The 27,209-nt window shown below is 39.1% G+C and overlaps 1 protein-coding gene across 2 annotated transcripts; it reads left to right on the forward strand.

Annotated features, from left to right (window-relative positions):
• Nucleotides 1-87: 87 nt before the first annotated feature.
• LOC121643500 (serine/threonine-protein phosphatase 2A 55 kDa regulatory subunit B gamma isoform) lies at nt 88-26,892 on the forward strand. Of its 2 annotated transcripts, XM_041990946.1 has the most exons (11): nt 89-462; nt 825-1,151; nt 4,537-4,693; nt 13,011-13,108; nt 13,383-13,548; nt 15,629-15,741; nt 16,350-16,527; nt 17,251-17,415; nt 18,613-18,782; nt 22,585-22,676; nt 24,864-26,892. In XM_041990946.1, the coding sequence occupies exons 3-11, from the start codon at nt 4,612-4,614 to the stop codon at nt 25,156-25,158; spliced, it is 1,359 nt and encodes a 452-aa protein (XP_041846880.1). In that variant the 5' UTR covers nt 89-462; nt 825-1,151; nt 4,537-4,611; the 3' UTR covers nt 25,159-26,892. The 2 variants fall into 2 exon arrangements, with proteins under 2 accessions (XP_041846881.1, XP_041846880.1); XM_041990947.1 differs by lacking the exon at nt 4,537-4,693 and having other exon boundaries at nt 88-462.
• Nucleotides 26,893-27,209: the final 317 nt, after the last annotated feature.

Raw genomic sequence — 27,209 nt, forward strand, 5'->3', positions numbered from 1 at the left:
TTAAACAGTTTCATCCCCTTTCCTGGTCTCTCTGCTTCTCTCTCATTAATCACAACCTTATAAGACACTCTGCTACTTCCGTGCTGCCATCTACTCTTCCATCCCCTCTTCTTCTTTATAACAGTTAATCACCAGCAGCCAGTGATCAGGCAGATCTCAAGTGTGTGACGATTGGCTGTACCAAACAGAAGGCGGAGCCTCAGCTGATGCATCACCCAAACGTACCAGCGCAGCAGGATAGATCCTCTCTGACTCTCCCTCCCCCTCTCCCTACCTCTCACTTTTGCCTCTCATACATACGCCAAAGCACAGACTGCAGCAGAGCGTGAGGCCAACAGGATTTTTCCTCTTATTCTTGAACAGTCAAGAAACCAGAGAGACTCTTACCTGCTGCGGAGAAGAGACATTATTTATGAAGGACGCTCTGAGGAGCATCTGACCTGCAGGCTGCTGTGTGTGTAGGTGAGTGTGTGTGTTCACCCTGCTGTATGTGTGTCCATGTGTGTGAGTTCACTGCAGAAGCAGCAGCACTGCAGAGACTCCATCCACAAGCTCTGCTCATCCCTCCCTCCCATCCCCCCACTCTTCTCTTCCTCATCTCTTCTTCTTTCTGAAATTCCATAAACAAGCGTGGACTTTACCCATCTTTGAGAGCTTGATGATGTGTAAACTGCCATGTATGTCTATGGAAGAGTAACTGGTTTGGCCACACCTGGACTCAGCAAATACAGGGTGGACATGTGACGTGCTCTATCCGTTTGGCTACACGTGTGATGCGTGCTCACTAAACAAACTCGTATTTTTGAATACTCATTGTTCTGCAGGTTTGCGTCTTACTCTTGGGAACAGTTGTGAGGACACCCATCCCTCATACGGGACTCCCATATTCCCTCCCCGCCTGCTACTTATCCTCGTTTATGGATAGGATGCTTGGCTGTGCGCCCCTGTGCTGAGGAGGCGTCGGCGGGCAGCAGCATGGAAGCTGTGCTGGTCGACATCCCCTCCACCCCCTCCACCAACTATCTACCACCACCACGCTGCCCCACCAATACGGGCACCCCCCCCAGCCCCGCTGATGGGCGAAGACACTGACGCCACCCCAAAGCTCAACCACCACGGCTTCCTCCCCGACCACAACTATGTGACTGAAGGTAAGTTGACAGAGGAAGCTGTATTTGTCTATACTCTGTTTAGATATTCTGTCATGCAAGTGTGCATGCATTTATGGAGCTTTGGAAGAGTTTGTGTGTGTGACATAGTGTGTGTGTGTGCTTGGCTTTTGGGCAAAACAAGCTTATGATGGCCTCTTATCTCCTTTAAGCTCTGTGTTGATAAGTGTTTAAACAGAGGGTGGAGACAGAGCAACATGAACAGTGGTGCAAAATTAAACCAATCTTGTGCATTTTTTCCTCTCCATCCCTTCTGTAAGACCATTTTCTTTCTTTTTTATTTCACTTTTTGTTTCAGTTTTGTTTTCAGCTTTTATTAGCTTTTTGTTCCACTGCAATGAATAATTAATCTAGCCAGTGTTTAGGTGTGTGTGTGCTAAATGTAGAATTTTCTATACAAAGAAAAGCAGAAACTTCCACCACATTCTCGCATATGTATTGAGGCACATGTCATCTCACATCAGAACTGAGTTACACTCATTATCTCTGTTACTGCTCGCTCCTCTCCATAACAGGTGCATGTGTCAAACTGAATACACATCAGATTTGTGTTGGGAGAATATTTAAAATCCAAGCAGCACACAAACAGGTACAATCTACTGAGAATAGTTTGCTTGTGAAAACAGATGGACTGTGACATTGAATAACGCCACTAATCTGAGCTTTACTCTAGCTACTGTCTGTTTCTTACGCTCAGCTCGCAGTGCTTTTCAGACCGGATTATCATTAGAGGGTCATGAACGTGTTACGAGCTCATTTATGATATGCATTATCACTATAGAAAGTAAGTTAAGCTTCTTGTGTATCAGATGTCATATAATTCCTTTCACACAGAAGCAATGCTGTAGACGGAGGATACCTGTAATTCTGCCTGTTGATTGTATAAATGTGTGTGTGTTTAGGTGTATCTTTGTTTGCCCTTATGTGTGAATGCTCCTCTGTATTTTTCCCCTATATAAAGTATTTCCATGAGCATTTTGTATTCATTTTCGAAAGGTCTTTTGATGACTGAGTGGCAAAATAAGTCTCAACATGGACCTCCTATCTGTTATTGCCATAGAAACAGTCAATGATGGCAAACATGCTGCTGTTCATGCATGGCCAGGATGATTGACAGACTGTTTCCACCCACCAATAATGGCACTATTAATTATTCGGCACATTTCAGGCAGACACAGACATTATTCAGGGTGAATTGCTGATGAGCTCACACCGAGGTGGACACGCCACAGAGCATGTGCTGAGAAGAACATTGGGAGCAGAGATTGTAGCAAATTGTTTTCTATAAAAATAAAAACTGTAAGATTTGCACTAATGACCGTCAAATATTGTTTTTGGTCACAAATAAAAACATTACTTCCTGAACATTAACTCCATCCCCCCTCCACCTTACGTTCATTCTCACCCAATCCACTCTCCTCTTCTCCATTTCCATCCCCCAATGACCCCCTCTCTTTCCCTGCCTTTCCTCTTAATGCGGCTAACAGCATTGCCCAGTGCTGTAGTGGTGCATTTGCCAAACAATTATCCAACAGTGCTCAAAAAGCTGCTCAAACACAATGTGCTTCTGTATGTGCGTGAGAAAGACAGAGAGTGAGAGTTAGACAGAGAGATGTGATTTGATGCTTGGTTGTGTTTATTTGTAACTCCATCTTTCCATCTTGGTCAGTTTTGTGTATATGTATGGATGTGTGTCAACAAATGTTTTGTGCGTGCACATACATAAGTGTGTCTATAGATTGTCCCATGGAGATTCCCCAGCCCTTTAACTCCTTCAGATAAGGGGTGCTTAACCTCCCTCTCCCTTACTATCCCTCACTTCTTTCTTTCCCTCCATCTCTTACTCCCCTTTCCACATATTTTGCCTTTCAAAATATCACCCTGCTGCAGCCTCCCCATCCAACTGGAGTATCATCGTATTAAAGAATAAATGAGAAAATGTGAAATTTTTTTTAATTAAATGTTTCTAAGAGTTAATGTGAATTCTGTTACATTTATTTAATAATACACCAACAGCATATTTATTCAGGACCACATGCAAGAATCTCTATAAATCCATGCCATACAGTTGAAGCACCTGAAAAGACCAACCTGGAGTGGCAAATTTTCAGCGTTTTTGGGCATTTGTTACTGTTTAAAAATAGTAAATTTTGAATTACATGCAAAAACAAATAATATTAAAATAGCAAACATCCAAAAATTGAAGGTCAAATACATGTAAAATAGAAATAAATGAATCAGAGTTAGAGCTTTGTTTTTGTGACTCTCACTGTTCACCATGGCTTTGTGATATTTGTGAATCAAATATCAGCAGTATATCACGCTTGGGCTCTTTTGGCTCTACAATGTCTGTCTTTGCTTTTAGATCATATGAATATAAGTTAAAATAATGCTTTATTCTCAGACTTAAGAATAAAGTAGCAGGTCTGATGTAAAAAAAAAATCAAGAAGGGTTTTTTTTGCCACTTTTATAAGCACAAAGTACTTGTGCATAATAAAGTTTTGTGCAAAAATCAAATACACGTTCTTACTATTAGTGATATTGCACATTTTCAGTTTTTATTGCACTTCATGAGTGACTGAAGGGATGACAGATAAAACCGCTAATACTGAGGTGGTTAGGTAGACATTTTCTTTCCTTCCACTGTGTCTTTTGCTTTCAGTCTGACTGGAAAGAAGTTGTTGTATTTTTAAAGTAAATTTTTAAAACATCTAAGATTAGCTTGCACACTGACAACTGGGTGTAATTAGTTAGGTCTTTTGGTTTGTACCTTTTCAGTTTTCCTGCTACTGCTACATGAACCCCCAAAAAATCATCACCTGGACCCTGAGAGTGGTTGCAGTAAAATCTGTCATTCTAAACTGAAAATCTAAAGATGTTTGAATTGCTTATTAACTTGTTTTTGGAAGATTTCATAATGTTACATGTTTTAACAAAAAATTAAATAAAAGGTATGAAATGAATCAATTAGTCAAAGGGGAAAATGCCGGAATAATCCACTCTTCTTGGTTTGTTCTCCTTCTTTGGCATGTTGTAATATATATCAGCAGGCTTATTATTTGCAGCAAAATCTGATTAGAGCTCAAACACTGAGACTCTCCGATTACTCTGTTCATTCCTCATGTTTTGCTAACCTTCCTGCCAGACCCCACTTGTGACTTTTTCATGTTACATAGATACAATGTGATCATGAATACACTACCAGTAGATTTTCTTTGGTGAGTACTCATGACCGAATGTGGTGATGTAGTAACTCAGTCCCCACCCTTAACCCTGCCCGGTCCTCCTTCCTTCCTTACCCTCTGCCTCCCTGTTGCCCTCCTCCCTCCCCTCCCTCCCTCCCGTCCATCGTTGCTCCTCTTGCAGGGCTGCTCCTGGCTATAGCCTGAAGAGCTCCGCCCATCCCGTCCACCCCTCTCCACCCTGGAGTCCTCCCCCAGGATGTTGAGCCCCATCCAGGTCCTGTGCTCCGACATCACTACCCTTTCTCTGGAGCCTGAGCCGTTTGCCTCTTACACTGAAGGTGTGTGCTCTACCCTTTTCTATCCCGAAGGTCGTATCTGTGTCACACATTTGCGCCACATGACCCCAGGTGGAAATATGAGAGCTTATGTGTGTGCACCTGTGTGTGAGTGGTTGCATGTGAGAGTTTGTGTATGTGTTAAGAGGGAGAGTGTGTGTGCAGGAGTAGAGTTAGTGTGAATTCCTTTGTGAGTCTGAGTGATATAAATATCTTAAACATGCCTTTGTCTGTGTCTGCCTGCTTCATCTTTTTGGTGTATCTATTTTGGTTCCTGCCCTTTTATTTTTGTCTCAGTCTGCTTGCTTTGGTATGGATCATGTGTGTGTGTGTGTTTTTGTATGTGTGTATGAGGTGGATTTCTTTAAATAACTTTACCCAATGACATCTTACTTCCTTTAAAGCAGCTCTGTCTTATTCTGTTTCTGTTAAATTCAGTGTATCTGTTCTGTGCAGAAGTCTTGATCCATTTCTTTATGTTTTGCATCAAGAGTCAGACTTACTTGTAAACTTTTCCGTAATCTTGAGCAATAGTTCTCTGGGCTTTCTGAAGGGTTTCCAAGGTGTTTTTTTTTTCAGACATTTCCCTGCTTTTTTAGTCCAGTCTCTTTTTTTAAAGCCACTTAACACCACCCTAGCAGCCTATTACACATAATTAACAACTAGCAGCTTGTCACAGACACATAATTTCTTCTAATTTCTTAATCAGTAAAAAAAAATAAAACTGTTTGACAGATAGAAAGTAGTAATTTTGTATTTTGGTGATTCCTGAAAAGCTATTTACCAAAGTCTTTTCATATCTTAGCAAGACATTCAGTGTCCCCTTAAATGGTTTGAGGAAACTGGACAATTATTGAACAAAAAAAAATGTGGGAGTCCTAAAATCTGTCTATAGCAGATAAAAAGTCTCTGATGCAAAGAAAATCAAGGGGTCTTATGAGGTGATGAATCCTCCTTAGAATCCAAACTTCAACGTTATTGAAGGAGTGTGGGATAATCTTGAGTGAGGAATGGAACAAAAGGCAGCTAACTTCCAATGAAGAGCTTTAAAATGTTCTTCAAGAAGTCTGGAAAGCTGTTCCTGAGGACTGCTATTACAAGAAAGCTTGTCTGAGAGGGTTCAGATTGTACTGAAGAGTAAAAGTGGTCACAGAAATACTGACTTTCAAGCCTGTTAGAATTGTACAGACTTTTTTGTCTATGTATACTGTAGTTACATGGGTTTTTGCATGTTTCAATTAGCTGCTGCACCTGTATCTGGTTTTATTGGCGTTACTTTACTGGTTTTATTTAATGAACTGTAGATCAAGACTTTTGCTCAGTGAAAACTAAAGAGGTCTTCGGGTCTGAACTCTTATCCATGTTGGTGGTGATATTTACTAGCATAAGACTACGAATAGAGATTTATTTTATTCTTTGTTTAACTTTCTATTATTTTGTGCTATTTGTTGATATGTTATATTGGGAAACAGAAAATTATCTGCAATTCCCAAATGAACTGTTCTGTTTGCTTCAAAGGCGTGACATTTGATGTCTTAAAAAGACACAAAAACATTAGCATTTGAGACAGAGAAAAGAAAGAAAGACAGAAAATATTGTTTTCCAATGATGAATCACGTTCTAGTATTCCTGAGGCGCTAACGCACAGTCTCAGCTTTCATTATCACTAGGTTGGATCGAGTGTAAACCAGCTAATCTCCAAATCTTTTTTTTTTTATTTTATGCTATGCTCTTGGTGGAAAAACAAAATAATCTTCATCTAAAGAAATGTAACAGTTAGCAGCTTTGAAAACTCATGCAGTTGAATGATACTTATGCAGCTAAAACAGGATTACAGGATGGTTTGGTTTTTGATTCTAATTGTTTGTGTCTATAACCATTAGGCTCACACCGGTTTTTTTCCATTGTGCTGATATGTGTTTGCAGAAATGGCAGATTCCCTGCTGGGCTGAGCTTAAATCATTCCCCTGCACACATGTGCACCTCTAACACAAACACATGCATCGCTTTTTTCCAGATAACTCTAAAACTGCAGGACAGGGATCAATTTAACGTCTCCCTCTGGCAGTCTCTCCCCTCACGTCCTTCGCCCCCTCCTCTCTCTCACTCCTTCCATTCCCTTTATTTCTCTACAGGGTAATTGAGTACACACACTTGTGCACACGCACCCAGGATATATGGATGTGGGGTGCTTGAGCTGCATCTTGCACACACAGTTACCAACACACATACACGAACATCTCCTGCTGAGTGGTGGCTTGTCCTTGCTTTTACAGAGTGTGTGTTTTTGGCTCGGCTTTAATGGTTCGTGTTCACACAGAACTAAGATCTCTATAATTGGAACGTCTGTTCCACTCTGTCCCTATAGAAACCTTAGAAAAAGGATTTCCCCTCCCTGTGCCTCCACAAATCTCCTCTCGCCTCTATGTGAACTGTTACACTGTAGTTGGAAGTAATGATTTTCATTAATATTGATAGGCTTGATAGGCTTATTTGTGGGGTTTTTTTTTGTGTGTGTGTTTTTCCTATTTCTATGCATTATTCTATGCATTATTACCAGTAATTTAAATGGATATTTAATGGATTTTGTTAGATAAAAATCTATACTCCAGAATTTATGAAATGAGAAAAACAAAATAAAAGTTATTTCAATGATTTATTTTAAAAACTCTCTGACCACAAGACCTTCTTTCATTCAGTATGTCTGGGGAGTCTCCCACATTGCTTTTATGTAATAAGACAAAATATTTTTTTCTTGCCACTCCATAAAGCCCAACTCTGTGGAGTGTCCAGCTTTTAGTGACTTTGAGGTCTTCAGAACAGGTATATATGCAGTATATGAACTTTATGTAACACTTGGATTGCACACATTCCCTCCATCCATCCATCCATCCATCCATCTAGAGAGAGAGACAAACACATACACTGCCTGGCAAAAAAAAGCATTGCCACCTGAATTTAACTAAACAAATAGCTACAAGCCTCCTATTGGATAATTACTGCATGGGCGATTATCTTTCAGCTGGCAACAAGTTATTTAACCCCAACTAATGCAATGAATAACTTCTCATTTCCTTAACAACTATGTGAAAAGACCCATCCCATGATAATGGAAAAGATGTTAGTCTGTTAAAGAAGGGTTAAATCAATCAGTGAGGCTAACCAGAGAATTAGAAGAGAATACCTGAATATACTGAATGACCAGCTTATTCCATCATTGGATTTTTTTTTTGTTCCCTGATGGCACGAGCATATTCCTAGACGACAATGCCAGGATTCATTGGGCTCAAATTGTGAAAGAGTGGTTCAGGGAGCACGAGACATCATTTTCACACATGGAGTGGCCACCACAGAGTCCAGCCCTGAACCCCATTGAGAATCGTTGGTATATACTGGAGAAGGCTTTGCACAGTGGTCAGAGTCTCCCATAATCAATACAAGATCTAAAGGTGGTCCACAAAATGGCAGCATGTGACCTTTCTTCATTTGGCCAGGTCATGATGGATGGATGGATGGATGGATGGATGGATGGATGGATGGATGGAAGGATGGATGGATGGATGGATGGATGGATGGATGGATGGATGGATGGATGGATGGATGGATGGATGGAAGGATAGATGGATGAATGGATGGATGGATGGATGGATGGATTTATGGATGGATGGATGGAAGGATAGATGGATGCATGGATGGATGGATGGATGGATGGATGGATGGATGGATGGATGGATGGATGGATGGATGGATAAATAGATAATGTTTTAATGGGGACTGTTTTTCCCTCCAAAGGATTGTGCGTGGTAGAAAACGTTCGAGAACCATGGGGATAAGTGCAGAGAAAGATTAAAAAACAAGTTTGATTTACTTTTTGTTGAAGTTTCATTGGTCAGTGATGCTTCTGCTCTTAAACTCTTAACTGTACAATCAAGTTCTTGTTTTTTTATGTGTGACTGGGTTCATTCATGTTGTGTATTGTTTACTGTTGAAATGTAGTGTGTGGGTAGGCACATGCATCTTCAGTCATACTTTCTCAGCTTCTGCAGTGTGCCAATGAGTCAGACGAGCCTACTGATGCTTAACAACTGTTTGTGGGAGACACAGCTACCTTTCTTTACTGTAACACACACACATCTATACCATGACATAATGAGCATGCACAGATTGACCGTCTCAGACTTACACACATCACAGAAACACTGTATACTGCAGGAGAACAATGCTTGTATCTGCTCTTCCTGTTCATTTTTCTTTGGCACTCTTTTAATAAAATGGATGAAAGAGACAGATGAGTGTGAGTCTTGTGTGTGTTCAGGAGAGGCCAATAAAGAAACACCAAGATAGAGAGGGTGGAGGTTGAGAGCAGGCAGAGGATGAGGGTGTGCTCCATATTTTATTCAGTTACATTGTGTATTGCTTCCGTGGTTTTGCTTAGCTGAGGTCTTTCTCTATCAGGCTTGAATGGATACGGTTGACATGCACTCACACACAGAGCACAAAGCACACACATTTACACTGCATCACAACACGTGTGCATTCACAGCTCCCTCGTGCCCACACAGATGTTTGTGAATTTGATTGCATGCAAGTTTTACCATCGTGTGTGCAGGCAATGATTATGTAGAGGTCCAGATTAGTAAATTCATGTATGCTCCATCTCCTGGAGTTAATTGTGCAACACTGGTCAGTGGTCAGAACTGCAGCAGCTAATTATTTTACCACGCTGCTTCTTCCTGCTAGGAATGGATTGATGAATCTCACTTCCTCCTTCATCAGACTACCATATACGGCACACCGTTAGGAGTACCACAGCGACTGGTTGCCTTAGCCCGTTACCATGACAACTCCCACTCACCAGAGAATCCCCCTTCCACCGCCTCCGTCCCAGCGCCTCTTTCCCTTCACCTTCTTTTCCCATTCTTCCACCACCAGCATCACCATGCTCACATGCAGCCAGGCAGTGCCGTGGGGGGAGGGATGACAGTGGAAAGAAACAAGGGTGTGAAATGTGGCAAACGAGAGATATTTAGTGAGCATGATATGAGACATGACAAAAAAGCAGAGAGAAACAAAGACTTACAAACCTTGAAAACAATTAAAAACAATAATGGGTGTTAAATAATAGAGAAAGAGAAGAAGTCAACCAGTAATATTTAGTGTGTGGGGCAGCGAGTGTGTATGGTTTTGTTAGTACAAGGTTCAAGAGCAGTCCCTGCCTCCACTCATAAAATCCAACTCGCTCAAGGCCACTGAAAATAGACGATGTTTCTGCTCTGGTTCTCAATAAAAATACTGTCTATGCTCTATTTTTTAATACTGAAGTAGCTTGTGAAGACACATTCAATCTATCAAATCTAAGCCCAGTGGATTTTTAAAGATGACCTTTGATATTTTTGAGAATAGTAGCAGAAGATGTCTATGAGGCAGAAGTATCCTGTTAATAAATGCTGTTCCAGTCCTTCAGTTTTGGTCACAATTATTAACTCCATACAGTGATATGTATGTGGTACTGAAAGGAGCAACAATAGAAATCAATGAAAATGACACATTTTTTAATAATCTAAACATTTTTGGTAAGCTATCCAGTTATTTAACAACAATAAAGACAATAATTTTTAAAATTCACGTGACCAACAGATGATAGTTATATTGCATAAAAAAGAATGGGTTGCTTTTGCTTTCTTCAAAGTGAGAGCTTTTCAATAAAATGTCAGAAAGATGTGATTAGAAAAATGGGACATTTAAAGCCATCAAGCTAGCAATGAAAAAGGACATTTCTCATGAAGTTCTACTAGCTAGAAAAAATGAAAATACAATTGTTTAGAAAAACTTTGATAGAAAAGCCAACATTGTTTGGCTCTCTGGTGAGGTACTGCATCAAGTAAAGTCCAAAAAAAAACAACACCTGAATTTTATTAAAACATGGTAAAAGTTCTGTATTGCTGTCTCGTCTCAGATACACTGAATGCACCAGAAGAATGATGAAATGACAACATTACCACAACATTTCACATTGAAATATGTCTCCCAGTGTAAGAAAACTGGGCTTAAAGTGAAGTTTTTGCTTCTTTGGATGGAACAATGACTCCAAGCATGCAAAAGAAAAGTAGAATGATTAAAAATGTAAAAAAAAAAAAAAAAAGGACTGGCTTAAACTGCCCTTTGCTAAATCTCTCTGAAATTAATTGGAAAGATCTTAAATTTATTTTAACAAGAAGACCTCTGGATAACATTAGCAAGCTGAAACTACAAGCAGATACTAGAAGCATCTAGATGGAGACATGTAGAAACTGTCATTGTACAATCTTCTGCAACCAAATACTAAATAATAATAATTAGTATGCGGCAGCAATAAGTGCATTCTTCTAAAAATATTCAAAATATTCAAAATGATCTATTTGAAATTTAATAATAAAGTACCACAAGACCAGTCCAGTCCAAGCTTGTGTACCTTGAGAATTACTTCAAAACAATTACAGGGTTTTCCTACGAGTAGCTAGAAAACGATTGTGTCTTGTAAAGTCAATATCTACTACAACTTGCAGAATACTCTCATTGTAACACAAAAAATCAGATGCAAAGTAAAATTGTTTCCAAGTCAGATGTGTACAACCAACACACCAAACTGATTTTAACAATGATGAAATATGGATTATTTTAGCAAAACGCTAGACTTTTAAAAATCAGTTAAGAAAAAGTTGAAGTAATGAAATGCTTCATGACTGTATCCAGGCAACAGTCATGTAGCTTAGCTTAGTAGAAAGCAGGGAAATTTGTCAATCTGCTTTCCTGGCTTGTTCTAAAATAAAAAGAAAGCCCACCAGCACCTCTAAAGCTTATCTTATTGTTTAGATAGTTTGTTTAGGACAGTTTGGGGTTTCAAATTTGTGTTAATGCTGCAACTTTCTGATAATTGTCCCACCTCTTGTTATGACCCCAGGAAGCCAGTAACTATTCAGTTTAAAATAATGTCACTCATTTAGAAGTGATTTAGTCCATCTGAAAGGGAAATTTTACACTTTACAGTTCCCCCATAAACCAGGAATTGAAGTCCTTGATTCAACTGAAACAGCTCTGCACGTAGCATGAATGTGTGTTGGTGGACGTGGGCATTGATTGTAACCACGAGGATGAATATGACCATTTTTCAAGACTGACTAGTTATCACCATGGTGATCAGCATCACTTCCTGTTCCCAACACATTCTTTGTGTTTACAAGTGTGCAGATTGCAGATTTGAAAGTTCACAACTGAAATGAACATGCAGTTTGGATCCATCAGTAAACAGACTGAGCTTGTTAAAATGAGAAAGGTTGAGCATGACTAAGAATTAATGTTAGAGGACAAAACAAGTGAAAATGTTGGACCAGACTTAAATACATGTTAATGATATTTTTCAGTATCCATCCACTCACAAACACAACATTGAAAATCTAGGTGGTGTCTATTGTAGGGGCCATTATAGAAACCCAGTCTGCAATCACTTTACAAGAGGTTTAACATCTCAGACATTAATGCCTCTGCTGCAGATTTGTCTCCAAATGAATGACTAAATCTTAAATCTGCTGCACAAAGGGGAAAAGAGAGGAGGATAAGTAGACAGAACAGGGAGCAGATTACATGCAACGTCAAACCAGATTCAAGCCTCAGATGTCAGACGTACATGTGCTCCATCAGACAGCATGACTGAGAGCTTTCTAGTTCAGGTTTGGTCTATTGCATGATGAAGTAACGATCAATGCAAATGTTTCAATGTTGTTGTGATTTATTGACACAAAGCTGCCGACGAGGACATTGTTGCAAATACACAAAAGCAATTTACCTGGGAAAAAAGTAAACATAGGAAAGAGGGTTTCTAATTAGTAATTCAGGTTTCACTGCTGTGTATGATTTCACACCACAGAGATTGTGGAATACATCCATGCACATGATGATCTCATGTGACACTGCAGTCCTGTGCGTCATTGTCTGTGTGTCACAGAGGATCACAGATAACACCTGTGCCTACAGCTGTGTGTTGTGTGTTTGATTTTCTATATGTTGTGGGCTAACAGGTTTGCATAATAATTATTACTCATAAAAAGTTGTTTTATTCCTCACATTTTTTTATTTTTGCATATTTTAATCTTATATATTAGATTGATGGATTGTTTTAATGATTTATATTGAGATAAACATTTCACATATGAACAATGATGTGTAGTCGTTTTAATGGCGTCTCTCTCTCTCCATCTCTCTCCCAATCATTTCTTCTCCTACTACATTCCTCTTCCCCCCTCTGTTTTTCTCCATCTTTGTCTCTGTGTCTTGTTCTCTCCAGCTGACATCATCTCCACTGTTGAGTTCAACCACACAGGAGAGCTCCTGGCCACAGGGGACAAAGGAGGCCGTGTGGTCATCTTTCAGAGGGAACCTGAGGTAGGCACTTACACCAGCAGTCTACACAAATCTACAGTGTTTTATTACAGCTGCAAGGGCAGTGATGAATACACAGTGTTTCCCTCCAGATACTTTATAGATTGGCTGATAAGTAGTTGATACCTCTGCTGTGTCAGAAAGTTTATCATTATAGTTGTACAATGCTGTACCATTTTCTCACATGATCAAGGTTAACCCAGAGTTTTACATTATACTCTAATGTACACTTGAGCAATAACACGGTTTTCTTGTATTTCCTCTTTTATTCTAACAGAGCAAGACTGAGCCATTTTCCCAGGGAGAGTACAATGTGTACAGCACCTTTCAGAGCCATGAGCCAGAATTCGACTACCTTAAGAGTTTGGAGATTGAGGAGAAGATCAATAAGATCAGATGGCTGCCTCAGCAGAACGCCGCACACTTCCTCCTCTCAACCAATGGTAAGAGGAGAGGAACCCCCACCCACCCTTACAGACACACAAGACCAGCACACACACATCCAATAGGAGCCAGGGCCTGTTATTAAAACATAGCTGACCATTTTGAAAAGGTCGCTGAGTGTGACACAATGAAAAGACTCTCTGGAAGCACTATGACTATAACGGATGAGGCTGCATTGCTTTTAGTACAGGAGCATTTCAGAACTTCTCGAACATTTTTAGTAAAATCAGCATCTGCTGGCCGGTAACGAGGGTGTTGTGCAATCTTTAATGAAAGATTTCAATTAGATAGAAATTAAAATAGTGTTTTTTCATTTCAAAAATCTCACAAGTATTCCTGATGTGGAGGGGTTGGTCATTTTTGCCTTAGAGCTGTGGCATTTTCGCTGATTGAATTGTTTTGTTTTGACTTAAGAGGATGATGGCGTTAAGACTTTTGCCAGAATTTCTTTGGTACGAAGCCTAAACAGTCAAGTGTCGCCACTCGTGCTGCATCACTAATCTGAAGAGCTTTAGCATCTGAGTTTTATCTTGCTTGGCAGAGAGGTCCGAATTTATAGTTTACATTCTGAGTTTATGACTTTACTGGAAGATCTATAGATTTACCCAGAGAGCCCTCTGGTATTGATTTCTTTAAGTACTATATTATTTATAATGGAGGGGTATGAAAAATGGAGGGCCTGCTTTAGGAGCTGGGTATTGACGCTGCTGAAATGCTCAGTGTCATTATTTTCAGTATAAAACAAATAGTCAAAGCTGTCAAATGACCCTGAAAGTTTGCACTGACGCTGATTAGCTTGTCTTGTTTTGATATTTCTATTGAATATTTTGGCCTAAATCCTAAAACATAACATAAGTTGGAATTTATACAATTGGAAATTTTTTCTATTTTCAGTCTCAATGGTAAAAGATTGCATCTAATCAGAGATTTTCAGATAAATTCCTTCCTTGTATATAATTGACCTAAATCTCATTGAAATCAAATTTGATACTTAAGTGTTTGAACAGGCACTATTTGACTCCTATACACCAGTAAATGGCCTAACAAGCGATTATTTTAGTTTCTTTTCCCTGGAAAACTACTTATATTATTTTAAGGTGGACAGACACACCATTAGTCAGGCGATTTGATTGGTTGGTGTTTTCTCTTCTGCATAAAAAAAGAAGCTGTTCTGCTCTGAGCTTGCCAGCATAAGCTACAACTCAAAGCAACATTCAATTGAACAATTCAGTTTGGCAACACAAAATGTCACTTCATTAAAAATAAGAAACAAGATCATTGACACTTAAAAACATACATGTGGACTAACTTAAAACATTGAAAAGATAACTGTAAATAAGCAGTAGCAAACAGCACTCTGCTAAATATTTCATAAGGGCCTTTAAGGTAGACTTCGTAGTTATTGCAAAAGCAACCTTTCACACTTGGTCCCGTCTCTACTTTTCTTTCAGGTTATTTTACATTAGATGTAGCCAGGAGGTGGGATGTCAGATTTTGTGATCACCTCATTTTTGACACTGAGATTGAGAAAATTGGAAAAAAAAAAGCCATGTTGTTTCCTGTGTCAGATGCTCTTTAGGATAACATGACCTGAATTACAATCTAGAAAGTCAAACTCCAGGTGGGATTTCATGTCTATTTTTTCTTTGTTTAAGATTAAAACAGTTTCCAGATGACTTTGAATTCATTCATATGCTCAACTTTTACATATCTTTAAGGAAGTTGGAGATGTACTGCAGTTTCTCCCAGAAAATCAGAAAAACAACATACTATTTACAGTTTCACAGTAGTCATCTTTCTAAAATACAAATAAGTTTGTCCACACCTCCACACAATGTGTAAGAAGCTGCTGTGTTTGTGGATTTTACGTCTGAGTCCCATTTCTGGGACAGAGAATACTGTATGTATGTAAAAGTCTGCAGAGTGCAACGTCTCTACGGAGAAATACACCAACATTCTTACTGATAAGACACCACAGAGACACCACAGTGAGTGATTACATTAGTCTGAGTCTATGTGTTGTTTTTTCTTATGAATTTCCTGCATAGTTTGCTTTTAATGGCCCTGCATGTTTTCCAGATAAGACCATTAAGTTGTGGAAGGTGAGTGAAAGAGACAAAAGGCCAGAGGGATACAACCTGAAAGATGAGGAGGGCCGCATCAAGGACATCTCCACAGTCACCTCCCTACAGGTATCTATAGTAACATAGCTTTCTTATCTATCTGTCCTTTCTATCTTATTTAATGACTGAATAAAAGTGGGTCAGTGCATACAGCTGTGCTTGCATATACATAAATGGGTCACTGGTACACAGTATAGACGACTTTATACGAGTGTGTGGGGGTGGTGAAATCCTTTTCAGCCACTTCAACATCTGTACTGGATCTGAATTAACTGAAGAATCTTTGTTAATATTAGCAGTTAAATCTTTTCCCTGAGTCAGTGTGTGTGTGTGTGTGCGTGCGTGTGTGTGTGTGTGTGTGTGTACCTTTTGGTATTACGGTGTTTACTGTCTTTGAAGCGGTCTCAGAGCATGAGCATGATGTTGGTGCTGTATGCAAAACTGATATTTGTGTATCCAAATGCAAATAGTCAGAAAAGAATTTATGAAAATTTGGTCAAAAAGCCTTTAAGCCAAAAACTTACCATCAATAAATCAAGTTTTTATTTGATCCGTTATGTATTATTGATGCCAAAGGAATTAAACAATTTGAGTTTAGTATACAGGTATGTGCTACATCTTGGTTGTTTTTCTTCTCCTGAGCAGATAAAAAGACCACTACACTTTGTCTTTTACAGGTGCCAGTGTTGAAGCCCATGGACCTGATGGTGGAGGTGAGCCCACGGCGAGTGTTTGCCAATGCCCACACCTACCACGTCAACTCCATCTCCGTCAACTCAGACTACGAGACCTACATGTCAGCCGACGACCTGAGGATCAACCTCTGGAATCTGGACATCACTGATCGCAGCTTCAGTATCCTTTTTTTTTGGGTTGTGTTGCTTGTGCACAGCAATCACAGGTCATGAAGTCAAACACCCACACACATAAATGTGAGCGCTCACATGGGCAACAGATAATTAATGCACACATGTATGTTTGCACAAGCTCAGGAAACAAAACTCTCCCCCCCTACAAATACACGCATAACAAACTCCCACACTGTAAATCCCACTATGTTGTCTAAAAAAATGCACAGAGACACATCATTGGGGGGAGGGGAATATTATTCTTGAGGAGAGAAAGTGTATCTTAATGAATAATTCAGGAGCTGCATGAATATTTTAGCTCATTTCAGAGTTGTAATCCCGCTCAAAGTCACATCCCTGACCCAGACAGGATTCCTAATATTGCAGTTTATCTAAATATGGAATTACTTTCCTACAAACAATGCCCCTGAGATATATCTTTATTGGTTTGCTTTATTTTGCTGTAAAATATTTACAGTGAGTTATATTCACATGCACTCGTGTTTATGTTTCATATGGATTATGGACTTGTGTTGGGCTTTCACATTAATTAAAACAGTTTAATTAGTTTTCATTTGAGTAAGTGATTACCATTTCTGTGAAGATAAATTCATAAATTAATGGATTAGTATGGACAGTTTATATAGTCAGGTGACGATCATACTGTTAAAATAAAAACCTCAAAAAACAGATTGTGTGGTATTTCCCTAAGCGCGCCCCTTTCTATTAGACATTGTGGATATCAAACCAGTAAACATGGAGGATCTAACAGAAGTGATCACAGCGGCTGAGTTTCACCCCCACCACTGTAACTTGTTTGTCTACAGCAGCAGCAAAGGCACCCTGCGCCTTTGTGACATGAGAGAGGCGGCGCTGTGCGACAGGCACTCCAAATGTGAGTAAACCTGCTGAGACACCTTCATGTGTTTTTAAAATATGGTCTGGACATTTTGAGGGTTCTGAGGGTTAAACATATTTGCTTGGCAGCTTTACATATTTTAAAACCATATTTTAAATAAATAATTTTTACCTTTTCAGGCGGCTGAGCTGCCATAAAACAAGCCGTTGATGTAGTTTTTGTCATTATGTTTTAATCATGTTAGCTACATGACTTTAGGGGCAGTTGTGATGTTCCTGTACTGTTTTTGGTTCTTTACTTTCATACACAACAGATCATCCATGTTTCCCAAGAAATTAATCCTGATAACATTTTTCTTTGATGTTTCAGCAAGCTCCTTTATCAACAAATGGAATCTGAATTTGGTTCTGAGGGATGTTTCTTGATAACTCTTTGAGGTTGCTGCAGGGGGCAACAACAGCTCCAGGAATGTACATAATAAATATCAGTGTACCATCAAAACAAGTTAGAAGCTCAGAGTTTTATGGTCCAAAAGTTATGTAGTGTAACTTTAATGCTTACAGGCTTATTTTTTAAGCCAGTGAACTAAAACCTGCAAAATCTCAATCAGCTAATTTACTCAGTGAGTCATATGAAATCTAAACTAGTTGACTTTCTCAGTGTAGCCACACAGTATGTTGTGCTTCTTGGACATTTTTTACTTTTTTTTCAATAGTTATTTCTGCCTCAGGTCTGTTTTTTTATTAATATAGTTCAGACTGGTTTCTCCACAACTCTATTCCCTTTAAGAGACAGCAAATCAATGTATGGTGCATTTCTTCTTTCATTTAAAGCCTGTGCAATTCAAAATTTACTTTCTTCTTCTCCATCTTTTGTTCTTGTTTAAATGTTTTCCATTTAATTTACATCTCTGACCACAAGTCGCAGGTGCAATGTCTCTGCACAAGATGTACTCAACAAGCAACTTGAGCTTTCATTTTTGTTTTTCAGTGTCACCTTTTAGTGTAACTTCAATTTATTTCTCTGGGATTTTCAGTATTTGACGACCATTTGTTCATTTGAAAATCTTTGTGTGGTGACTCTACCTCATAGGCTACAGTCATAACTCATCTGAGACATTCTTTATCTTTGTAAAGATAAAGACCATCGTGTGATGCACAACTATTTCTGTCTGGCGGTTGGATCCACAGCACTCACCCTCTTTTTTTTCTTCATCTCTCCCACACAATGCAGTGTTTGAGGAGCCCGAGGACCCCAGTTCCCGCTCCTTTTTCTCTGAGATTATTTCCTCTGTATCGGATGTGAAGTTTAGCCACAGCGGTCGCTATTTGCTCACCAGAGACTACCTAACTGCCAAAGTCTGGGACCTCAACATGGAGAGCAAGCCCCTGGAGACATACCAGGTGTGTGCCTGACCATGCAGTACAAACATGATATTCATACCCAGCTGATACAACAAAGCTTTTTCCTGTCAGGGAGTAAATTTGGGTAAGATGAACAGATTAATGGTTGCATTAAAATATTTTCTTTAAACCTTCTGGAGGTCAGAAATGATTTTAGATTACAGTTGATAAGTTGCTGGTCACTATTTTCTTTTACAACTATAAACATGTTGTGCATAAAGATATTTCTTTAGAATTCTGTTCTCCTCATTCAGACACAACATGGTGCTGTCTCAAAGTCCTGCTTAAGTATTCGGTTCTGTGTCTTTAATTTCACACACTGGTTGCAACTTAAGGAAACCTCTTAATGACATAGATAATTTCTGTAGAAATAATCAAGGATCGTTGAATGGGTTTGTGATTGTGAAAATGATGTACTGCACTGCGGGTCTGCTGACACCACATTTTAACCAAACTAATCTTGGACTGAATGTGTATTAGACCCTCAGCCGCATGATCAAAACATTAAATAAGGAAAGATCTTTTGGGATCTGATCTAATTTGTTTTAGCAGTTTCAGTGGTTTGAGGTACCCAATGAGCTGCAGAGTTGTTTCTACACATGAACTCTGGACAGGGTCCTTAGAATTAGGTTGTTGCTTGTTCAAGACAGCTGAAGATTCTCAGTATATGATGTGTTCTCACCACTGAAAATGGCAGCAGGATAAGGTGCACTGGAAGTGGGACATTGTCAAAATTGCATGATTTTTGTTTATATTGGATGAGTTGCAGATTTTTTTCTAATCTTGCAAGCAGGTTAAAGTGTGGAGCAGCAAACATCATCACTCACCCGTATTCTTACCCTTTAAACCTATTACCTGAAGACATGTTGCAGAATTTCCTCCACCAGTTCACAATTAATGTTTATTTGCTGGATTTTGAATGATCTGGTTGGAATTAAACTTGTGCTTTTGGGTGAATAAATATCACTTTAGTGAAAAGGGGCATTGCCATTCTGGAAATTATGCAGAGCTGAAGAAATGAATCATCAGGGGTTACTTCACACAATCACATTACTTACCAAGAATTGAATTTTTCCAAAACCTTTCAAGAATAATTGAATTGATTGCAAGCCAGAGGCAGTGTTTCACAGCCATGTTAAATCAGCAGAGACCCAACTCTATAACTTTGGACTATAATATGGTCTCTAGTAATCATGTGAATGGGGAAAATACACACCATATATTAGCAGTATACATTTTAACTGCATGTGTGACAAATATTACAGGGCTTTGACACACTTTTGAAAATAGACACATGAACCAAAATAAGCTGAATAAAGAGGCTTTTTCTGTTTGTACATTCTAGCATTAACAAATACAATTTAACTGTTTGTGTCACTTGAAAGTGCTTACCGTAGGTCACAGAGGCTCCTATTTATTCATTAATGGACAGTTAAAGTGTTTATCAGCCTCTCCTTTTGCTGTGTGTTTAGTTCCTGCAGTGGGTATGTAGGTGAACATGTGAGTTTGTGTGTGTGTCTGCCTGACATGTGAGGGCCTATGAGGCAGCCGGGTGTGGGAGGCTAAGACGCACTGGAGCTATTTATAGGCCGCAGAGCTTCCACTCATAAAGTAAAGCAGGACGGAGGGATACCTTACACAGTGGCTGACACCTAGATCTGCAATGCAGCATGGAGGGGGAGGAAGAGGGGGAAGGAGGAAGATGAGGGGTGTGGGTTAGGGAGGGAGAGACAGGAAGGGCTGATGAAAGTATGAAAGGATGAGAAGAATGGTGAGGGTAAATGATAGGATGAGAGGGATGGCAGAGGTTGCAGCATGAGGAGACGAGAAGAAGAAAGTCAGTCATTTACTTATCTGGTCTGATGTTCATATAAGAAACAGTTATCAACAAACTCCATAAAGTGCTCTGTTGTTATCCAAACATTATTCAAACATCCAGATGAGAAGCTTTGGGAAGTATGTCAACTTCAGTCAATGAAACAAGACTGGAAAGAGGAAAGAGTTACAAAATAATTTAGACAAATTATAAATAAATGAAGAAGCCTGCTGTCCCTTGAAGATGGCATCCAGTACAAATAATGGTTCAACAAGCACAACTGTGAAATGCTGAGTTCAGGTTAAAATAAAGACAGAAAGAAAGGAAATCAGGCTAAAAGCTGAAGAAAGAATTGAAGCTGGCCAGCATCTCTTTCTATGAGACTGGAGCACTGAGTTGGTGGGACAACACTTGAAAAAAATATGTTCTTTCAAATAATTCCACTGTTTGCCTAAAATATGGTACTTATATGGTACTTACCAGGAAAACTGGTCCAGTGCACCAATATGAGAACATCATTCCAAGCATAACAGAGTGCGGATGAAGCTATTTTATTTGTGGGATAATCATTTTTTAAATTCAAAGTATCTTAACTCCTTTAGCTTGAGCTGTGTAAGACTTGATTTTCTTTTTTTTTTAATTAAAAGATGTTCACTATTTGAACAAACCTTTATCTGTTAATCTCTGAGGTCCACTCATGAAATAAAATTATTTTAATGCTTAAAACTTTTCACTTCTGTAGATCAAAATTAAATTAAAAATTCTTATGTTTCTTTATACATGATGACATAAAAAATGCTCACATTGCATCCTACTTGTAAAACTCACTACTAGTCAGAAAGGAAAGTACTTTCAAACATTGTGTTAAGTAGAAACGGATTAAACTGGGAATGTCAGAATGGGTGACAAGATGAAAGTCCATAGGAGATGACGGTAAAACGCAGACCTAAACAATGAGGTAAATCCACCATTGTAATACAGCTCTGATCTGCTGCTACTGGAAACAGTTTAGTCACTGCAGGCAAACGAAGCTTAATTTATTACAAGGGTTCAGTTAGTGTTCAGGTTGTGTAGTTTCTTATTTTAGTGTGGCTGTTGTGTCTGTATCACATCTTAAGACAGAATAATGCAGGAAAAAATCTGCAATTCCTAATGGCTGACATACCATTTCTCACCAGTGAATTAAGGTAAAAAGATTCAGAAGAAAGAAAATAGGGTGAAAAGTGATTTAGAGCTAATCTGTTTATTTTTTTGTGGATTGACATTTTGTGGATTCTGGAATATGAAAATGATGCATTAATTCAGGAGGGATGAGGGATGATGTACTCTGAATCTGGGATTGTGCAGACTTACAACAAAAAGAAAAACAATCAAAGGAAGACTGTATATTTAGCTCCTGCTGACATTTTCTCTTTTCACCCAGACTGTTGTAATGACCCATTTGGGAAAACAAAAATGTCCCAGGGTTTGATGTGCAACCATGAGACGCCCTCAGCTTGACCGTTTATTGATTGCAAGTGGCTGTTGACTGCTGACTTTAAGCAGAATGTGAGAGGTGACGGCTCGATGCAGAGCACGGTGGCTGCAGGATGGTGTGGATTTCAAGCATTTGCATCACCCAACAGACACCCTGCTGACACAGACAGGTCAAATGGAAGCACAAGGGAAAAGAGTTATCAGTCAGTAAATTTGTGTGTGTATTCACTGTTATCACCTCCATGGAGAGTGTGAGAATAGAGAACTGGATGTTCATGGATTTAGTGTTTTAGAAAAATAGTTAATATCAAAATAAACTGCAAGCTTTTGTTTTGCTGCAGGTTATTATCTTAATATTCCTGCCTTTAGGGAGGTTTGTGTTGCAGCTTGGCTAGATTTGATGTGTGTGTGTTACTATTCTATTTATAGTTTGCAGTGAGAGTGAGTACTTGTGAGTGAGGCTGTGAAAAGTGGACTCATTTTTAATCATATTTGTATGTGTTTCTCCAGGTTCATGATTACCTCCGCAGTAAGTTGTGTTCCCTTTACGAGAACGACTGCATCTTTGACAAGTTTGAATGTGCCTGGAACGGTTCGGACAGGTACCTGATGAGATGTTGGTCTCTGTTTTTTTCTTTGATATCTTTTCTTACGTGTATGTATGTCATTTCGTCCTCATGCAAAAAGCTAATTTACCCGGAGACATGCAAAACAGTTTTTAGACCTGTATTCCCATTTTATTTTACAGGGTTTTCTTTTTGCCTCAATGTGCAAACCATTTTCCACTATGGCATGTTAAAAAATAAATAAACTGATGAGTGGGAACGATTCTTCTGAGAAAAATGAAAGAAACAGGGTGTGACACCTTGTAGGGTCATTCCTTTAAAGACTTGTGCTTCAACTAATGGAAATTGTAAATTGCATATTTATTTTATATTTCTAATAAATTTTCTAAACATTCAAATTCAAACTGATTGTAAAGAATTGAGTTTAGATCATACAGAAGTGTCTGAAAACTTTCTGCATACATCGCACATCCCTCTTGAGGCTATTCATGTTAAGTACATGAATTGACAGTTGTCAGTTCATACAAGCAGAAAAAACTTCCCATTGTGGTATAAAGATGGGCATTTGTAGTTTGTCTGATTAGGGGGAAAAAATGTTGGTTAAAAAAAAATATTCAAAACATTTTTTGTGGATTAGCCAGACAGACTCATGTTTTGTAAGGATTTGGAGATTTTAGTGTAAACCTCCTTATTCGTCCATCTCATTTAGGTTTAGTAAACTGAGCTCCATAGTCTGATCATACATGTGTTTTCAATTTTAAGGTAAATGGCAATAAATGTTGTTTATATGGGGCAGTGTTTAACTGATGATGAAGGGGTATAAATTATAATTCTCCCACAGTTTATAGAGCGTGTACACAAAACAAACAAGTACTCCTTTCAAAAGTTAGAACCATGACAACTTCCTTCAGCTCATCAGCACCTCCCGTCTGCTTATGTTGTTGCTGTATTGAAGACCCATTGCGTAACTTTTCGACCTTAAATCTCCACAATCTGGACTCGTTTGATGACAGTGACATCTATTACGTGCATGTAAGTTTTAACCTAATGAAAGCAGAATGCCAACATCCACAACCAAACGGGGGGGAAGCATGGGACTCTAGTATTGGAAAAGACCTGGTTTTTACTAATTTTTCTTATTACGTTTGCATAGATTCCTCTTATAATCCACATCTCTCACCAAATTTATAAAGACTATGGCCACAACCATTCAGTACCAAAGAGTGTATTTACAATTATGACCCTTAAAAACATTCAATACAGTCTAGCTTTAAACACTATCCTACAAAAGACAAAATTACATCCCACCTTAACCATTTACCATTTATCGAAACCACCAATACTAAAAAGGAAAAAAAAAAACAAACAAACAAAAAAACAAACTACTTCTTCTTCAATCTCCCCTCTCTCCTCCAGCTACTTGGTTAGTGCCAGCCAAACTAATTAAGCACACCAGACCCTTGTCAGCAGCAATCATGGAGGCACGCCCTCCATGATTGCTGCTGCTCTCTAAAATCACCTCACAAAGAGGTTAGAAGCAAACCAAAACATATACTGAAAATAAACTAAAACAATGTATCAACCAATTCAATGGGAGCCATCTTTAGTGGATTAATACATCAGCAAAAATAAAGAAACACAAATAAATGGCATCAGGATGTTTGTTTAAGTTTGAGTGTGTGTGTCATGAAAGTGAACACCTGCTTAGTGAGGGGGTGTCTGCCTTTCTAAAGATGTCCGCTTCCCAGCAGCGCCCCGCAAATGAGAAACATCAATGTGCAATTTTTTCATCCAGGACGCTGCGTGACATTGCAGCTGAGTTTTGTTTTGCACACGCGTCACACGCCAGCAAGCACATGTAAACACACTGGCTGTTTTGAATTGACTGATTCAGCAAAGAAATGTTAGGATACATTATCAGAGGAAGAGAAGAATAAAAAAAAAGCCTTTAACCCTTATTGAATTTAACAGAACCACGCCTAGAGACTCGTGTCTTGTAAAGATGTGCTCAAGGTTCTGAGGTTTTCAGAGCTGTTTTCTTATCCTTTGTAAAAATATCTGAATTTGTGGACAGAAATCACTATCTTAGGTTAAAAAAAGAAAACAAAAACCAACAGCCATATCCATCCTTGTATCTGCTTGTCTTGTACAGAACATGTCACTTGTCTGGAAAGATAATGGAACTCATCAGACTGGACCTCTCCTCTCTTTCTCTCCGTGCAGTGTGATCATGACTGGAGCCTACAACAACTTCTTCCGCATGTTCGACCGCAACACCAAGCGCGACGTGACCTTGGAGGCGTCGAGAGAGAGCAGCAAACCCAGAGCCGTCCTGAAGCCGCGGAGGGTCTGTGCCGCAGGAGGAAAGCGCAGGAAAGACGACATCAGTGTGGACAGTCTGGACTTTACCAAGAAGATCCTCCACACGGCCTGGCATCCAACGGAGAACATCATCGCCATCGCTGCCACCAACAACCTGTACATCTTCCAGGACAAACTCAACTCTGAGATGCATTAATGAACAGATGTCAGCAGTGGATTCAAATGAGTTTACACGCAAATACACACACTATGTGAGAATGTACATTGTTATTATACTTACACTCACTTTCACACACCCAGGAAGATGCCTAACGCATACACTCAGAATACACACACACACACATTTACTCCTTCACCTCTTCTTCAGCCTCCCAGAACTGAAAGGACCCAGTCAGGGCTAGAAAGGGAACCGGCTGGATCATGCAAAGGATTATGGATAGAAATTTGTCCCAACTGTGGATTTCTTCATTGTTACCCTGTGGATTGTGCTTGATGGTGTGTTGATTGCTACAGCTCAGCTTCTGAGGTGGTTCAGTCCTCCCCAGACAGGAGAGATGTTTACATTTTTCTGTCTTTTTCTTTATTTTTAACTCTTCTGGCTCTTTTACTTTCTCCACCTACTCCTCCTCCTCTTTCTGTATTTGTTCACTAGAGCAAAGCCTATTCTTATCCCCTGCCCACTGTTATGTGTAACAAAAAACCCTCTGTGGTTCTCTACCAGCAGCACAGATGAGAAATGGGGCATTTATATAACTGGCTGTTTGTTTGATTTCAAATCAGCTGTTCTGTTTTTGTATCTTCTTGTTAAATTGTGTTGACGACAGTAGTTATGACAATAACGTGAAAAGATAAATGTGATGTACATGGATGGACTTGCAACCCTCCCCTCAACCCAAGTGCACCCGATGCCTCCCTGATTCAGGAGGAATGACCAGCAGCTGGGCTGTGCTCAGTGAGGTGAAACATTTACAGTCCTGCAGATCAAAGCAGAAGTTAGGAGATGTGGACAAGATGAGGACACACATTCAATCATGCAACAGTGTGTTTCAGCCATGAATATTTTCTCTGCTGAAACTGACCAAAACCTCTTTGATTGTGGTTTCTGCCTATGGTCTGGGGCTGTGTTGTGAGCTGCTTCGACACTAAATACGTTAATCTCAGATTAAGCAAAAATAAGATGAAAAAAAAAGTAAATAAATACAATCAAGCAAAAAGATGCTGCATGTCAAACAGTTTTAGCCTATTAGTATTTATAAATTGACTGACTGACTTGGTTGCCTTCTTAACCATTTAGACCCAGCTGTATAAAGGCTTGAGGGGCCCCAAGGCTCCTCGCAGCACGAGTAACCATAGATGACCGAGCCCTCCTACCTTTATATGTGTCCTCGGGCACTGAAGCATGTTTACCAGTGTTCGGTTCTAACACATACACGTCCATTTTGAATGAAGCCGACCACGAGTCAGTTTTCTACTCACTGAGAACAAAGAAAAACGAGGAATGTTTCTGATATATGTCATACTCTAAAAGTAAAAGGAAAAAATTCAAGAGGCCTCAATAGTGTCTGTATATATCAGCTCTGTTGCTGACATGTATGAGGTTTTGTTTTTCTACCAACTGACTGCGGACTTTGTCGTCTGTATCGATGATTGCCTCCAAAGCTACAGCAGAGATGGTACCTTAATCTCTTTGGCCTTCCTCACTGATTACTTTGCAGATTTGCAGAAGCTTTTATGTAAAAAGAAAAAACCCAACTTTTTCTTTGATTGATCCTTTATTTAAAACATCTGTCAGTTATACTCCATGTCCCTATTAAAGTAATGTCGATCCACATATTTTTGTCTTAATATATGTTGACATGATTGTCAAATGGACAGTTATAAATAATGTTAATATGCTTTTTTTCTGAATAAAGATTTCAAAGAAATTGCATCCAATGAGGGTACAGTTGTGGTTTTTATTGCAGGGTAAACTCGGTCCAGTTGTGTGGGGTCAGGCACCACCTACTGTCTGTATATAATTATTACATTTAGAGATAAAATCTTGCATGAACAAAAGCATGGCAGTTTACTACTGGGGAAGTAATTTATTTATTGTCTGTATCTGCTACACAACTGCCTGCACTCAAAAACATCTCCCACGTTCATGGCAAAGAGCAAAATACACTTATTGAAGTTATGTAATAAGAAGTTTCATCCATATTTTAGTGTAATATATCAAATTAAAATAATTTGGTCCTTACAGTTTGG

This window comes from Melanotaenia boesemani, chromosome 7, assembly GCF_017639745.1.
Source record: "Melanotaenia boesemani isolate fMelBoe1 chromosome 7, fMelBoe1.pri, whole genome shotgun sequence".
Classification (NCBI taxonomy): Eukaryota; Metazoa; Chordata; class Actinopteri; order Atheriniformes; family Melanotaeniidae; genus Melanotaenia; species Melanotaenia boesemani.